At 37.1% G+C, this 16,724-nt stretch overlaps 1 protein-coding gene across 3 annotated transcripts in view; it reads left to right on the forward strand.

Annotated features, from left to right (window-relative positions):
* The window catches only part of LOC141350574 (NACHT, LRR and PYD domains-containing protein 1 homolog), a 131,654-nt gene that overhangs the window by 100,028 nt on the left and 14,902 nt on the right, over positions 1 to 16,724 (forward strand). The window contains exons 12-16 of one of the 3 annotated variants that reach the window (XM_073856035.1): positions 4,005 to 4,121; positions 4,662 to 4,809; positions 4,879 to 4,923; positions 5,021 to 5,316; positions 5,608 to 5,966. The exons of the other annotated variants lie outside the window; for them this stretch is intronic. Of the exons in view, the coding sequence (XP_073712136.1) occupies positions 4,005 to 4,121; positions 4,662 to 4,809; positions 4,879 to 4,923; positions 5,021 to 5,277 (567 nt within the window). The 3' untranslated portion in view covers positions 5,278 to 5,316; positions 5,608 to 5,966. Of the gene's footprint in view, positions 1 to 4,004; positions 4,122 to 4,661; positions 4,810 to 4,878; positions 4,924 to 5,020; positions 5,317 to 5,607; positions 5,967 to 16,724 lie in introns of those variants that run through there. 3 annotated transcript variants of the gene reach the window in all.

Below are 16,724 nucleotides of genomic sequence, written 5' to 3' on the forward strand. Positions count from 1 at the left end.
AGTCATATTTAATCAAATTAAACACTCTCACATTAGATTGGGTATCTCTGTTGCTCTCATCTTAACTGAGACGCGATCCGAAAGCAAAAAGGGACGGAGCTTACAATTAAACACTCCGATTGGTTTACTCATTTCAGATTTATAATTCAGATTGAATTATTCACATATATTTCCTCATTTATAAAATAAATGTAGATGTATGAATAGTCTCTATTATATTTAAAGAGTAACTAAACCAACTTTTTTTAGTTAAAGATCTGTAAGAATAATGCTTTATTAGCGCTGTTCATTCATTTTAGTAAGTTTTTTAACATTTGTATATAAAGTGTTTCAATACTACAATATATGGTGTAAAAACGTCTGAGTGCTGCCCTCTTCAGGTTGAACGGTGGCCACTGCAGTTGAATTTTCCTATTGGATGTTGGGTCCAAAAAGTAACTCGTGACGTAAGCAGATTCAAGCTAACCACGCCCTTGTTACGATCTCACTACACACTTAAGTTCGTGGCCTCTATCTCCGTTGGGATCTGCCCACTTTTCTTGCATTTTTCAAATATTGCCAGTGGGTGGAGTCAGGCTCTGCCCAGGGGTTTAGTTACGCTTTAAGCACACTTTTAAAATAATAATATTTATAATAATTTAACCAGGGTTACATTTAAGTAAAACTAAACTAGACATTAATACAAAGTACATTTTAAAAAAGTGTACTTAAGTGTGTTAAGAAATATTGTGATGAAAGTGTACTACTATAAGTTAAAATTAATTAGATATTATTACAAAGTGCATTTTCAATCATGCACTTAAGTGTGTTTATAAATATTATGATAAAAGTATACTTTCTTTAAGTTAAGCTTAATTAGACATTAATACAAAGTGCATTTGTAAAAAGTGTCCTTAAGTGTGTTAGTGAAATATTGTGATGAAAGTGTACTTACTATAAGTTAAAATTAATTAGATATTATTACAAAGTGCATTTATTTTTAAAAGTGCACTTAAGTGTGTTCATAAATATTATGATGAAAGTGTACTTTCTTTAAGTTAAGCTTAATTAGACATTATTAAAAAGTGCATTTTTAAAAGTGCACATAAGTGTGTTTATAAATATTATAATGAAAGTGTACTTACTATAAGTTAAAATTAATTAGATATTATTACAAAGTGCATTTTTAAAAAGTGAACTTAAGTGTGTCTATAAATATTATGATGAAAGTGTACTTTCTTTAAGTTAAGCTTAATTAGACATTATTAAAAAGTGCATTTTTAAAAGTGCACATAAGTGTGTTTATAAATATTATAATGAAAGTGTACTTACTATAAGTTAAAATTAATTAGATATTATTAAAAAGTGCATTTTAAAAAGTGCACTTAAGTGTGTTTATAAATATTATGATGCAAGTGTACTTACTTAATAAATAGTGTCATTAAAGTGTATTCCATTTAAGTACACTTAAAGGCGGAGTCCACGATGTTTGAAAAACGCGTTGGAAAAGGAGACGGGCCGACTACCAAAACACAATTATAGCCAATAAAATCAAATCAAATGCCGGGTTGCGTATGTGTGGGGCGGGTCTATCAACAGAAGGTCCAGATTCTATTGGGGTAGGGGCGTGTTTGTTTAGGTGATTTCAAATATCAACATTGGCTTTCAAACATCATGGACTCCGCCTTTAAGTGGTCTTTAATTTATATTATATTATATTATCAGCAAGTGCACTTCTCAAAAAGTATACTCTTATTATTTTAAGCCCACAAAAAGTACGCTTTCAATACACGTAAGCACACTAATTTTTCACAAGGGATATTTTGTCTTTCCTTGGCGCTTCTGTGTAAGTTGCCTAAATTATTAATAATTTGGTTTTGATTTTATTTTACATTATTTATAAATTCTTATGATCTAAGTACCTAAGAACACAATGTCGCAGAGTCTCATGCTGTAATATGTGGAGGTCTAATGTTAGTCAGAGGCATAGAGTAACTAATATCATTAAGTCTAGCTGCCCCGTGCTAGCTCAGAATATAAAAGTTACTTAAGTCACATTCAAAAAAACTTGCTAAACCCGGTGATTGACAGAAATTTGAAAGCCCTGCACTGTAAAAAATGTCTGTAGAAATTACAGTATTAATGGGTATTACTGGCAACTAGCTGCCAGTACTTACTGTAGATTTTACATTTATGTTATTTACTGGCAACATTTTGTTCAAAGTTAAATGAACATGAAACATTTTTTGACTTTATCTTCTACAGTAAGTTACTGGCAACCAGCTGCAAAATCACAGCAAATTTTTTAGAGGGTGGTGAATGTGGCTTATGCTCCATTTAACATCAAAACTCCAGTCTGATTTCATACTTTTTGAAGAATTTAACCAGTCGATCGCAAAGGCTATGCCGGTAGATGCACATTAACTGCTGCTCCACGCGCGAAATTGGCATTATTTATGATAGTATCTTAAAATACTTGCGTGTTTCACAATTACTCTTGAGTTGCTGCGCCTTTCCTCTCAAATGTTTTTTTATAAATCTTATGCTAGGCCGCTGCAGCTCAGTCGTCTAACTTCCGAAATATACCAGGATGCACATTCTTGCCTTCACCAGGAGCGGATCCACGCGCATGGTGTGTGTGCGCGAGCGAGCAAACAAGAGAGAGTGGGCGAGGCAGCATAGTGCTAGTTTATATTTTGTCATTTTCTAGTTTGTTTCAGTAAACCGCATCTCCGCTATTTTAAGGAATACTCGACATGTACTCAATGACTTTTTTTAACTCCTCAAAAAGAATAGAGTAATGGTAACAGCCCTTAATTCAATGTAGAGGTATAGTCCTAACAAGCATTTAAAATGGTATAAAAAGAATTAACTGTGTTTTTAGCAGGTAGATCTTGTCGGCTCTATCATTTTAAAAGTAGATCGCCACACAAAAAAAGCTTTACATCATCTACACCCCTGCTGTAGATGATGATGCTGCATTTATTTGTAGGAAGTTACATTTATGTCGCACGTGGATTTTGAGACCCCGAGTGGATTTTTGTCATACCCACTTGCCTTTATGTGAGCGAAATTATTATTTTATACAGTCTTTTCAGATGTATAAAAATATTCATATGTAACTAATATCAGCCTTTGTGGCCGTGTTCTTACATCTGAACAGTTGCCTTTTCATTTCTTATGAATCCACTCATCATTATCGCTGGTCTAGTGGGTAGTGCTGTGCGCAGTGGCCAGGGCAGACATACTGTTGGCGATCTAAGCTCGAATACCGGATAAGCGTATTTCAGTTTTATTTGTGACAAACATTTGTAAAGTTCGTAGCCTTTTATGCCCAAGTATTATGCCTAATTTCATTTTTAGCTGAGCTGCTGTCATCTTTTTGTCTGTGTGACTGCATTGCATTCAAAGTAATCTAGTAACGTACAGTCCAGTTTATTATCTTCTTATATTTGAACCGTGATGAAAAATTTAATGTACACATTTACTAGAGTAGCAATTTCCAACAACTCTTTTCTTTAAAATATATGCTCATAGTTGCTGTACACTTGCAGTAACACTTTCAGTTTTAGTAGTAAAAGGGATTTAGATCTCTTTGTCACGTGCTGTTGCCATGGTGAATCATGATATCGGAGCTCCATTGATGATGGCTTTTCATAGTGGCTGTGCAGGTTCTTAACTCAACCTACTCAGAGTCGATTGAACTAACTAATTTTAGCTGTTCTGTAAATGAAAACTTGAGTTTCCTATCTGAGAGTAAGTCAACTCAGAGTTCAAGTTTTAACTCAGAGTTGGTTGAACCTCCTTACCGAAACGGGCCTCTGAATTAGTTTCTGTGTTGCATGTATTGTAGATGCCATGTACTTGCTATATTACTGATAAATGCTTTGGCAGTGGTCAACCAACTTTAGACAGTTTCCAGTAAATTTGCCGTCTGTAATTATTGCTGGTCTGTAGATGCCTCGTCTTAATGAAAAGTTTTTTTATGTTCAAAACTAAAACTCACAACTCCTACCTCCTTTTAGGTCCAGAGCCAACACAAGGAAACTGTATACATTAAAACCACTTCCATATGTCACCTGATTCCTGGAAGACAATACAGTCTGTGCTGTCAACCAGAGGGATTTGAAGTGCAGCCACAGGTATCAAAATATTTGTTATTAAAATAATTCTTTATAAAGGAAAAATAAATCAAATATCAGAGTGGTCTTGACACTTCGATAATGTCCACTATGGTTTCGAAAGTCTACAGTCCTTCCTCTAACATCTCAACATAGCATGGTTCAGATTGCTTTTAACCATGTATAAATGTAATAAAAATGATGAGTCATTGACTAAATTCTAATTGGGTGGGCAAGACAGACGTTTGGGTGGGCTTTAGCTGGGGACAGCCAAGGTCACATTTTGGCATGCCATGTGGTAACCATTATGTAAAAGCAATAAGACACTTGAGACGTGCAGAGGTTCGAGTCACTTTGCTTCGTGTTTCAGTTTACAGTGCGCTTTCACCTGTGACTATATCGTATTTACCATATAGCACTGCCTTTTGTATTGTTTGAATGAAGCTTCAGAATTAGACACTAAAACTAGTTTTATACAAACCTTGTAATTTAAATGCAGTAAATGTTGTTGATTTATTTGAAATGTTTGGCCATTTCAAGCTTATGTTTCTTTTCTTTCAGGGTCAGATGTTTGAGTGTAATTTTGGTCCAAACTATCATCCCACATTTGAAGTGTTTCTTGATGTCAACACTGAGGAGTTTAAAATGGGTGTTTTGGATATAACTGAAAAAGTGGAAGTATGGATGACAAGACGAATCATTCTTACAGGTAATATAATAAAGCTCTGCTGTTTAAAGGTTTTGAATGAGTTGAAGTAAATAATTTTGTTTGTTTTAGGACAAAGTCCCAATGCAGACACTGCCGATGTCAAAATGGCCACAGGTTTGACTTCAAAACCACACATTTCTATTCAAATTTATTTTATTTTATTTGACACATATGAACTAAAAAAAACCTGTTTGTTTGGTTTGAATTTTAGAATTTGTGGACAAACACCGTGATCAGCTCGTTCAGAAAGTGATCTCAGTGATGTCAATAGCTGACTGTCTGAAGGGCAAAGACATGATCTCTTCTGAATTGTATGGAAAACTTAATGCTGCACAAACAGACCAAGAAAAAATGAGAATTTTGTTTAAGGTTCTTGACTCAGGAGGACGTGAGGTAAAATATGAATTCTACATTCAACTGGAAAAGAGAGAAAAACACCTAGTAGAGGACTTGAAGTCTGGATGTTGACTATCGCATCATCACATTCCTGCTCCTTTCAAAGAGCCGGTAGTAGGGTCTCCAGTCAACAGCTTGTGTTATTTCCTTGCACGATCTCTCTCACTTTCTGATTAAAAACTCAATGAAGTCCCCTAAACTTAAGATCTCAATTTTAAAGATAAAAATAATCATTAGTGGACAGAAGCAGATAGATAGAATGAGACAATACTCTTTATTAGTTAAACTAGTAACTTTGAATCTGTGCTGATGGACAAAATTTGCAATGGTTTGGGATCAGTTTGGTGTTTTTTTCAAATATCTCCATATTATAAGCTCATGTTGCATGTTTTCTCATTGCAGAGTTGTCTGGTGTTGACGTCAGAAGAGCCAAAGAGCCTCAAAAGAACCATTAAGTCAAAGGTTCTTTAAAGAACCAGGGCCCGGTTCCCCGATAACGTTCACTCTTAGCGCGCTAAGAAGACTCAAAAAGATATATCTTACCAAAGTTGTTTATGTTCCTAAGTGTGTTCCCCGAAGTGTCTCTTAGGAAGCTTCTTAACACGCTGCCTCTAAGTTCAACGTAACAGTGGCGCTGTCCCAAGTGGAGGTGCTGAATTATTTGCGATCGATCGCTCAGGGATCGATTTTCCACTTCACGCGAAAGTGCATTACGGCGTTAAGAAAGACAACACGCTCTATACAAATGGAACATTACTCAAATTATTAGTTTAAGTTATCCGTAAAATATAGACTATTAATTAAATTATCAAATTGTCAGTAATATGGGTAGATGAACCTCGCTAATCATCCACCCTCCTTATCCCATTGTGCCACTTGTGCCGCATCTTGACATGGATTTAACGACTTAAAAAATTATATAATACACTTTTATACTAATGGTAAGGTACTTAACAATCAGAATTACTAGGCAAGCAGCTGTAGTACTTCTGTTTAATGCGGTATTGCTTGCCATTAATGTTTTCAATAAAAAACAACCTATCTACAATAAACAGAGAGAGTTAAATAGAGAATATGGTCTGAGAAGATCTAGCAGCTCCATAATGAGTTGTCTTGGGAGGCGATTTTTTTAATTTAGCCACGTCAGGCAAATTGTCAAAATGTTTTAAGTGTTACAGAATAAAAAAAATTGGCATGGACTAAACGGTTACGGGGTTACAGGTGTTGTGTGGAAGTCTGTTCCCCCTATATGTTTCCCTTTAGTGTTTTTATTGCGTTTTTATCACATTATACGTTTATTCTTTATATACATTGAAAGTTCTAATGGCTACTGAGATCTGTGTGTGTGCATTTATGTAATGTATCTTGATTGTAAATTATTTTTACAGTATTACAGTTTGAATCATATTATATGTATAATTTGTTTTAAAACAAACAGTAGAGAAAAAAATGGAAAAAAGACAGGTTAAAAGATATAAAACTGTCAAATAAGAAATATTTAATAAATTGAATAATAGAATACATGATATTATTGCTTTTAGTATAACAAATTCAAATCTTTAATCTTTCTAAATAAATTATAAATGTAAACGCTATAAACATAGAGGAAACAGACTTCGATGGGGAACAAACTTCAACACCGGCGCCGTCTTTGATTCATTCTAATACCAAATAAAGTCAACTGCATAAATAGCCCTGTATCCATTGCAAACATATTTTATTATAAGTCTTAAAATGTCCATAACATAAAATCATTGTCAGCATACCATAGTTTGACTTGTACTGTGCTGCGCTGCACTAATTTCTAAAGACTGCGGCGATAGCGTTTTGCGCTCAAACAACGCTAAGAGAGAGCTTACGAATGGTCCAGACCAACCTTACCAAAGTGTGACTTACAGAAGATATACTTAGCGTACGAACGTTTTGGGAATCGTGCCATAGAGTTAAGAGAGAGGTTAAGGAATAGGTTAAGAACTACTTAGCGATAAGAACGTTTTGGGAAACCGGGCCCAGTTCTTTTATATTTTTTATAATCTGAAGAACCTCTTTTTCACCTTAAAGATGTTAGAAGTGCTTTAAAGAACCATTTCGACAAAATGAGTTCTTCCATGGCATCGTGAAGCACATTTATTTTTAAGAGTGAACATAGAAAGATCTCCTGGCTCAACTCAGATTAAAACCAGGAGATTTCCGTGCTGTGCTACCCACTGAGTGTATATAATATATAATATGTTTACAATCTGTAATACTCAAAATACTTGTTTATTTTTGTAATAATGTTTATATAAGCCTGTTTTTATCTTTGTAATAAACATGCCTAATATCTTTTGTATCATTAACAGACACAAAATACACAACAAATGACCTTGTTATAATATGACATTTTGATAATACTGTGAAAAACATAAATCTTCTATTCCTTTTTTGTATTTTACATTATGATAAGACAAAACACTGAAAAAATGTCAAAATAAAAACACATCAAATAACATGTTCTCTTAATTACACCATGAACACAATCATTATTGTTGTGTTATTTTTTTATTGTTTTAAAGGGATAGTTCGGCCAAAAATGATATTAAACTTTAATCACCCTGAAGCCGTCAAAGATGCATATGTCCATCATTTTTCAGACAAACACATTTTTTGTTATTTTGGAAAATGTCTTAAATCTCCCATTGCTAAACAGTAAAGTTACGGGGTCCACATCCTTCAAGTACAAAAAATGTGCATATATCCTTACCCTCAAAAATCCAATCGGTTCCAGAATGATAAACAAGGTCTTCTAAGGGTAATCCATGCGGTGGTGTTGTAGAAATATGCATCATTAAAACTTTAGAAATGAAAATAACTAGCTTCCGGTAGTGCCGCCATCTTAGTCGCGTCCGCATTCAAGATGAGTGCCTATGCAGTTTACGGAGGTTTCTCTGCTGCTGCTCTGTGCCCCCACCCTCCGAATTTGTCATACGTCACTAAGAAAAGTGCGTGCACTACGCTGATACTCTCTCCGGAATACAGAGGAGTAGAGGTCTACACGGAAGACCCGGGACCCGACCAGAGACCCGTACGGGTTCGGGTCTATATTTTAAATGATCAGCCGGGTCGGGTCTCAGTCTGTATCTTCGGGTCCCAGGTCTGTTTAACATTGTGGGTAATACCCGAGGTCGATCAGAATCTGAGAAAACACACTTACATTTAAATAAAATATTTCAAAAACAGCAACAAAAACTTAGATGAAATGTTGCATACATTTTTTCTATGACGCTAAAATTGCGTTAAAAAGTTTATATTTGGTTGCTCCAACCAGGCAGCTAACGCGCATGTGCTCTTGTAATGTTTCTCTGGCTACCAGTCAGGAGCTTCTTGTGAGGGATTACAGGACAGATGAACCCAAATGCAGACGATGTCGGGGAAAAACAGAAAACACTTTATTTTATACAAAACAAAAACCCACGAGCAGGGGTTCCATAAGGGGGGGAAAGTTAGGACGATTCTAAGGGCCCATGCACTTTTGAGGGCCCCAGCCAAGGACTGTGCCGCAAACGCAACCCCCTTAAGCTGAGCCCTCTTAGCTCCGCCCCCGTCTTTACTCTGCGTGTTAGCGCCGTCTTCAATCCACGGTCTCACAGTGCGCGTGAACTTCACAAGAGAGCAAGGTGTGTGTATTTACTGCTATTTGCTATGATATCTGCATATGTGCACTTCCTTACTATAAATGCAGTTTACACAATGTGACCCTGGAGCAATACAATGCAGTTTTCTTTCCACTGTAAAGTCTTCGCTCTGTTCACCTCAGTTTAAAAATAAACAAGGTGATTTACATTCCCTGTTTTATGATTCTAACGCGAAGTCAGCCCTTATAAGCTGTTTTAATTAACGTAGCTCGTATAAGCTAATTAACATAAACTAGAAATGCGATCGGTTACACACTTCAATGTTTTGCAACGCAATATGCCAAGGAAGTATTTTTATACAGTCATGAATCGAGTTGATTGTGATAAAACTGAAATGCAACTGAGGCTAAACTAGTCCAGTTATGTATAAAGCTTCTCACCTTCCAACAGCTATAAGAAATCAATGGAAATCTATGTTGTAATCTGCTATAGTTGTCATTCATTTCATTTTAGAGTCCCGTTGATTAAAAAACAGTCTGAAGAATCATTTAATAACAGTATAGCTGTTTTCTCAAGTTCACAGTTTCAATCATCTGTCGTTAGTTTTGCTTTACTGAAGCTGCTGTGTGCGAAACTTGTTCTTTACCTTATAAATAATGCTAATAATTATAATACAGGCTTTGGTCAAGCATTTTTGACCCAGTCTTATTTGAGGCATAAGGTAACTGTATAGCAAAGATGCATTGTTGTTGTTTGCCATTTTTAAATGTTACAATGTTTTTGGTGTGTGTAACAGCTCAAGTATACAGTATGTCACTGAGACTGCATGTGAAAATCAGACTAAAGTCTCAAATCTTATTGTGAAATAAAAAGCATCACAGTTTAATTTCAAGCATTAATTTCACTATGATTTCAATCACTGACATGACATTACTCAGTCAACATTAAAGATATCAAATTTATATTTTCACAAAATGTTCTTTACAATATGTAGGATGAATTTATGTGGAAAACAGTAAATCACAAATAAATACTTCAGCCGGGTTTTCACAGGCATGGTCACATTTATCTTTAATCTTTAAGGACGTTGCATTTTCTCTGAATATTTGATTAATGTACTGTATTTTTCAATTAAATTTACATTGCACAATAAATTATCATAGCTGCAGACATTGTAGGTGTCTATAAATACTGATAATTGTGGTCATAACAATAGCAAAATAAATAGTTCTGTATTATTAAATTACAGACAAAGATTTTGAATAGCTACAGTAGGTTGAATTGTATGTTTGGTGCGAAATGGGTATGGTGAGGGCCTGACCCCCTATTCTTTCATAGGGCCCAAAATTGCTAGCGGCGCCCCTGCCCACGAGGGGGTACAAAACATGAAACACCAAACTCTGACATGTAACACCAAACTCTGACAGGATAAAGTTGAACACCAACACAGGAAACATAACACAGCACAATGAACCTGCACAGAACTAAAGATACACTGACATTAAATAGAGGAAACCAAACAAGATAACGAGCGGGAACAGGTGATGGGAGAAAACCAATGATTACTAATAAGCAGGAGAACGAGGGGGCGGGGTCACAAGACAAAACACCGGAGGAACATGCCACACAAAAACAAGGCATGAACCTCCACACACCTGGGACTGCCAGAACTCTGCCACCATGACAAAATACAAATATAACAAGACTTCAAGGCAGAGTCCTGACACTTCTGCAGTGAGACGTAATGACTTTACCTTTGACAATTGCCTCTTTTATTTAGAAGGTGGGACCTATTCCGCCGTACCGCGCATTTTGCACTGACTTCTCTCATTTTTATAATAATATTATAAATTGACCGTCTTGCTGTTATATCTAAAGTTTTCGCGATCTGCTCAAAGAGCACAGAGATGATAACAAAGAAGTAAAGCTAACGAATGCAGCCATGGCACTGAATGAGCAATCCTTATTATAATCCAAATGGGCAAACATTATTAAGCAAGTTGACCCGATACACAACAAATGTAAAACTGCGTTATTAATCACCATGACTGTAAAGTGGACTTTTAAAGCTGGAATAAGCATTAAACATTTCAATCGTCAAGAGAGGAATAACATGATGGAAGTTTCTTGGTAATAAGGATTGTGCATCACACAGTCAAGTACAAGGAGGGAGAAGACTAACTTCTATGGGTAAGACAAAAAGTTTAATTTTCGTTACTTGTTTTTTGACTTATTAATAACATTTAGCTAAAGAATATTTGCCGGTCGGGTCTGTGTCTTCCCGGACGGGTTCGGGTCCAGCTTTTAAATAATAGACGGGTCCGCGTCGGATCCGGGTCCAGCTTTTAAATAATAGACGGGTCCGGGTCGGTTCCGGGTCCAGCTTTCAAAACAACAGAGGGGTCCGGGTCGGTTCAGTGTAGCACATTTACGGGTCTAATCGGGCCCGGGTAGGAATTTTTGGACCCGTGTAGACCTCTACAGAGGAGTCTAAGATGGCGGCGCTACAGAAAGCTAGTTATTTTAGTTTATAAAGTTTTAAATATGGATATTTCTACAACAAAACAGCACGGATTACCCTCAGAAGACTTTTGTTTATCATCCTGCAGCTGTTTGGATTTCTTTCTTGAAGGACGTGGACTTCGTAACTTTACTGTTTAGTTGCTGGAAGATCTAAGATGTTTTCTAAAATAACTGAATAACGGCTCACTCTTAGAACAAATGTGTTAAAACAACACAGTAGTGTTAATTCTGGGACAACACACTAAATGTGTTGTCCCAGAATTCACCCATCTCTGTGTCATTTTTGAAACAACACATTTTGTGTTACTTTTTACACAACATGTGTTATAGTGTAACACAAAATCAACACAAAATGACACATAATGTGTTAAAATGACACGTAATGTGTTAAAAGCTTACCGCACAATGATGTGTAAAAATTAACATATCCTTTCCAAGATTGGCTTCAGGGTGAGTTAATCATGGGTTTAATATCATTTTTGGCGAACTATCCCTTTAACACTGTAGAATAAGGTTGTATCTGTTTGATCTAATAAGTAGTAGTTTTAACAGTAGTTTTTCAGCATTTAATGTTAAAGGGATAGTTAACCCAAAAAGGAAAATTCTGTCATCATTTACTCATTCTCATGTTGTTCTAAACCTGATGAACACAAAAGAGAAATGATGGTAAAGTATCCATTGACTTTCATAGTAGGAAAAAATATTATGGAAGTATTGTGATAAATGATGGAAAGCACACAGTTGACGGTACCCATTAAATTCCATCATATTTTTTTATTCCTACTATGGACACCATATGCTCAATAGACACTATATGGACACTGTAGACTTGGAATTAAGCCTTTTCCCCTTTATTATTTGATTCACGGGTCCGGACACCAATTGTCTTGCCAAGAAAAAATCTTTAATATATATATATATGTCAGGAGAGAAACCAGTAAAGATGTTCAATTTATGACAGCCTATACAATTCTTTGATTCTCCTTCCTTTCACCCCGTCATCCCTTAGTTTCTCTGGGGTGGTACAGTAAGGTTTGAGCTTTTATACATCACAGAAAGACTTCCTTGTAAGGTAGAAAAACATGTTGCTTAAGCATCTCAAATATAGAACATATATGTCATGCTAACACATGGCACAGTCCACTCCTATATTAAGAAACTACCCTTAGTGTATACTTCTGTGGTGCTTTGCAAACTGTACACATCTGACCTGTCATATCAATGGAGCGTATTACCCTCTTTCAATCCCCTGACATGTGATCCATACTATCTATACTCTCGTGCATTCAAACACATGCATTTAACTCTCCATAAGATAACACAACTGATTATGAATATAAAGAATAATAATACAGATACATAATATATAATAATGAAATCATATTAAAATAATAAATTTTAATAAAACAATAAATTTAAATAACAAAAGACTAAATTTTAAGTCTTCATCTCCCTCCACTGGAACTACGGCCGTCAGTTCCACACCATTACTCCCAGGTGGCCAACCTATTAAAGTGATAGTGAGGAGAAGAAATTGCAGACCAAGAGATAGTCAGAAAAGACAGAAGAATAGGAAAAGAAAGGAAAGGAAAACAAAACAAATAACAAAAAAAAACCCCAACCCATGGTATGTCCCCGTATACTATGTGTCAATTAACGACTATGTGTAAGCATTTAAAATGAACCCCAATCATCCTATCCCTTAGGGTTGAAAATCAGTAAGCGAGTGTGCATTGTTATGTGGTTGCGTAGTATGTGTAAAATCTCCTATTTCACTCTGTATGTCCCATTAACCATCTCTAATCAATGTCAATGGAATTGATTCCTGAAACGGAAATAGAGAAATAATTAAACATTAATTCTTTGTTCCCATTCTTTAAAGCTAATGGACGAACATTGCTCAATCTCAGGCCATAAGACATTATCATCATTTTGTTCATTCACTAAGCAAGGTTTAACTTGTGACCAATGATACCATCTATCTGTCCCTACACCCTTCCCTTTGAGGCAAACACTTGTATCAGTTGTTAAGAGTATCTCATATGGTCCCTCCCATCTAGGCTCTAAACCTTTCCTAGCAATGCGTTTGACCATAACAAAACTGCCTAACTCGGGAATATGTGGAATATCAGTAGTGGTATGTTTTGCGTCCCATTGCTGTTGAACTTCTCGCACTTTCTTATTATTGTCTTTAATAGCTTTGTCCAGCATTGCGAGATAGCTTCGTAACTTTTCTTGGAACAAAGTAGAATCTCCTCCTGTTCCCGCAGGTGGTGGAGCATCAGGAGGTAGAACCATTGCTCTTCCAGTCATTAATTCAAAAGGTGTTAGTCCTGTAACTCTGTTTGGAGTTGCTCTCAAATTCCACAAAATAGCAGGTAATAATTTATGCCAACCTTGGCCAGTTTGCAGAATAGCCTTGGTTAGAGATGTTTTCACTGATCGGTTCATTCGTTCTACCATTCCTGAACTTTGTGGATGATATGAAATGTGGAATTTCTGTTTAATCCCCATCAACTTCATTGCTTCCTTCATCAGTTTTCCAGTGAAGTGAGTTCCATTGTCAGAATCAAGTTCATATGGAAGACCCCAGCGGGGAAAGACTTCCTCCACCATTACTCGTGCTGCTGCTTCAGCCGTGCAAGTTTTCGTAGGGAAGGCTTCTACCCACCTAGTAAACCTGTCCAAAATTACTAGAATATATGGGTACCCTCCACTGGGTGATAAAGGTCCTGTGAAATTGATTTGCAGATGTGTCAATGGACCTGTAGGTCTAGGTGCATGTGACATTCACACCTTTAAAGATTTTCCCACATTTGCTTTTATGCAGATCAAGCATCTTCTACAGTAATCATCAATGTCTCTCATCATTCGTGGCCACCACCAAGTCTCACTGATTTGAGCTTTCATTGCTTTTGCTCCAGCGTGCACCTTTCCATGATACAGCTGCATTAGTTCTCTTCTTGTTCCGATAGGCGTTACCACTTGTCCTGTTGGAATTCTCCAGATACCTTGATCATCTTCTTTTGCTCCTGCTTTTATCCAGTGTTCTTTCTCTTCATCTGTCTCCATTTGATATGACAGAAGGTGGAGCTCAAAATTATCTTTGCTGTTTTCTTTTACCAAGGTAACAGGAGTAAGAGGAAGTAGAGCTGCTTCTCTAGCTGCTGCATCTGCTGCCGTGTTACCCTGACTTTCTTTGGACTTGTCAGATTGATGTGATTTTACTTTGATCACGGCTGCTTCTCTAGGTAAGTGACAAGCTGCAATCAAGCGACGAATAATGGAAGCATGTTGTATTTCGCTTCCACTGCTAATGATAAGTCCACGTCTTTTCCACAGGGCTAGAAAGTCGTGCACAACGCCTAAGGCATAGTGGCTATCCGTATAGATATTGACTCGATCTCCTTCTGATAGTTCAAAGGCTTCCGTAAGTGCTACAAGCTCAGCTACTTGTGCTGAAAACTGTCCAGAAAGAGATCCTTTCTTTACAACGGTTCCATCAGCTTCCACTACAGCCCATCCAGTATGTCGTTTTCCATCGACATAGTAACTAGATCCATCGACCCATAACTCTTTGTCTGCGTTTTCAAGAGGGATTGGATTAACTGGACCAAGACTATCTTCTTCTACTTGTTTTTCACACTCATGTGGTATTCCCTCATGTGGTTCCAGCATCATTGTTGCAGGGTTAAGAGAAGAGTCCCTGATGATTTCCACTCTCAAATCCCTGTTAAACAAAGTTGCTTCCCATTTTGCTCTTCTTGCGTCAGTTATGGTTTTGATGTTTGTGTTGTTCAACAGTGTCACTATGCTGTGTGGGGTATGCAATATGATAGTTTGTGCTCCTATCAGATTTTCAACTGCATCCATTGCCCGTGTGGCACCATCGAGGGCTTGTATACATCGTAGTTGACCTATCATAGTGACAGGTATTTTTGTGGAAAAGTATCCAACTGGTTTGTATCGATCACCTGGTTTTTGACACAGTACTGCTGAATACGTCTCATCTCCCACCCTGGTCCACAAATGAAATGGCAACCGTCCATCAGGAAGTCCCAAAGCTGGGGCTGAAGTCAGTTTTTCTTTCATAGAAGTAAACGCTTCCTCAGCTTCTGGTGTCCAGTTTATCTTTTCCACTCCAGGCTTTCCTCCCTTGTACAGGTCGATAAGGGGGCTAGTGATGCTGGCAAAATCAGGTATATACTGACGACAGTAGTTGAAAAGTCCCATCACCTTACGCATTCCTGTAACTGTTAGAGGTTTTGGAAGTTGTCGTAATGCTTCTACACGCTCGGTTGTCATTCTCCTCCCATTGACAGATATTTCTTGGCCCAAGTAGATCACCTTGGTTTTGGCCAGCTGTGCTTTGTCGGGGTTGACCTTGAATCCTCCTTTCCTAAGGGCTTGTAGGACAACATTCAGAGCAAATAGATGGCTGTTTTCATCTGGGCTTGCAATCAACAAATCGTCAACATACTGGAGGCAAACACTTCCTGAACTCTCAATTTCAGTTTTTTGCTCTGTTAAGAACTGGTCCAAAGCTCTATGAAATACAACAGGAGACAAATTAAGACCTTGTGGGAGTCTGTTCCAGACATACTGTTTTGTGCCCACTGTGAAGGCCAATTTCTCTTGAGATCTTTCATCAATAGGTATAGACCAGAAAGCTGACAGTACATCTAGTACCGTATAAATTCTTGCATTTCCTGGAATATCATTCAGAATGGTGGCAGGATTGGCTACAATAGGATGCGGTTTTGGTGTTACACTGTTAAGTCTCATGTAATCGATGGATAATCGCCATGAGTTGTCTGATTTCTTGACAGGCCATACAGGACTGTTAGTGGTTGATGAAGCCTGTCTGATAATTCCTTCAGCTTCCAAGTCTGCCACTATCTCTTCCACGGCTTGTCTTGCTTCAGGTCGGATGGGGTACTGTTTATGAGGGGGATGTATTGGTCCTTTAATAACAATGGGGTCAATGTTGGCTTTGCCACAATCCAATTTGTGTTTAGCCCAAACATCTGGATATAAACTGCACAGAAGACCCCACACACTGTCTTTTCCCCAGTCTCTAATAATTGTCTTTGCTGTACCAACAGACCATAGATTACAAGTGCGATCTTCATGTGGTATTATCCCAGCTGTTGTAGTGATTTGACGGCTGTCAGTGAATATGATCATGTTTAACAATGGAAGGATGTCCATGCCAATAAGGCTTCCTTGTAAATTCGGTCCCACCCAGAAAGATGTCCATAAGACTTCATCTTCATGTATTTGCAGAGGAACCTGTATACTTTTGTGAAATTTTGTGATACCACCTCCAACTCCTTCAACTTCCATAGTTTCATTTGTTGTAGGTAGGTTCAGATCTGTTAT

The sequence above is a fragment of the Misgurnus anguillicaudatus genome, chromosome 2 (genome assembly GCF_027580225.2).
Source record: "Misgurnus anguillicaudatus chromosome 2, ASM2758022v2, whole genome shotgun sequence".
Classification (NCBI taxonomy): Eukaryota; Metazoa; Chordata; class Actinopteri; order Cypriniformes; family Cobitidae; genus Misgurnus; species Misgurnus anguillicaudatus.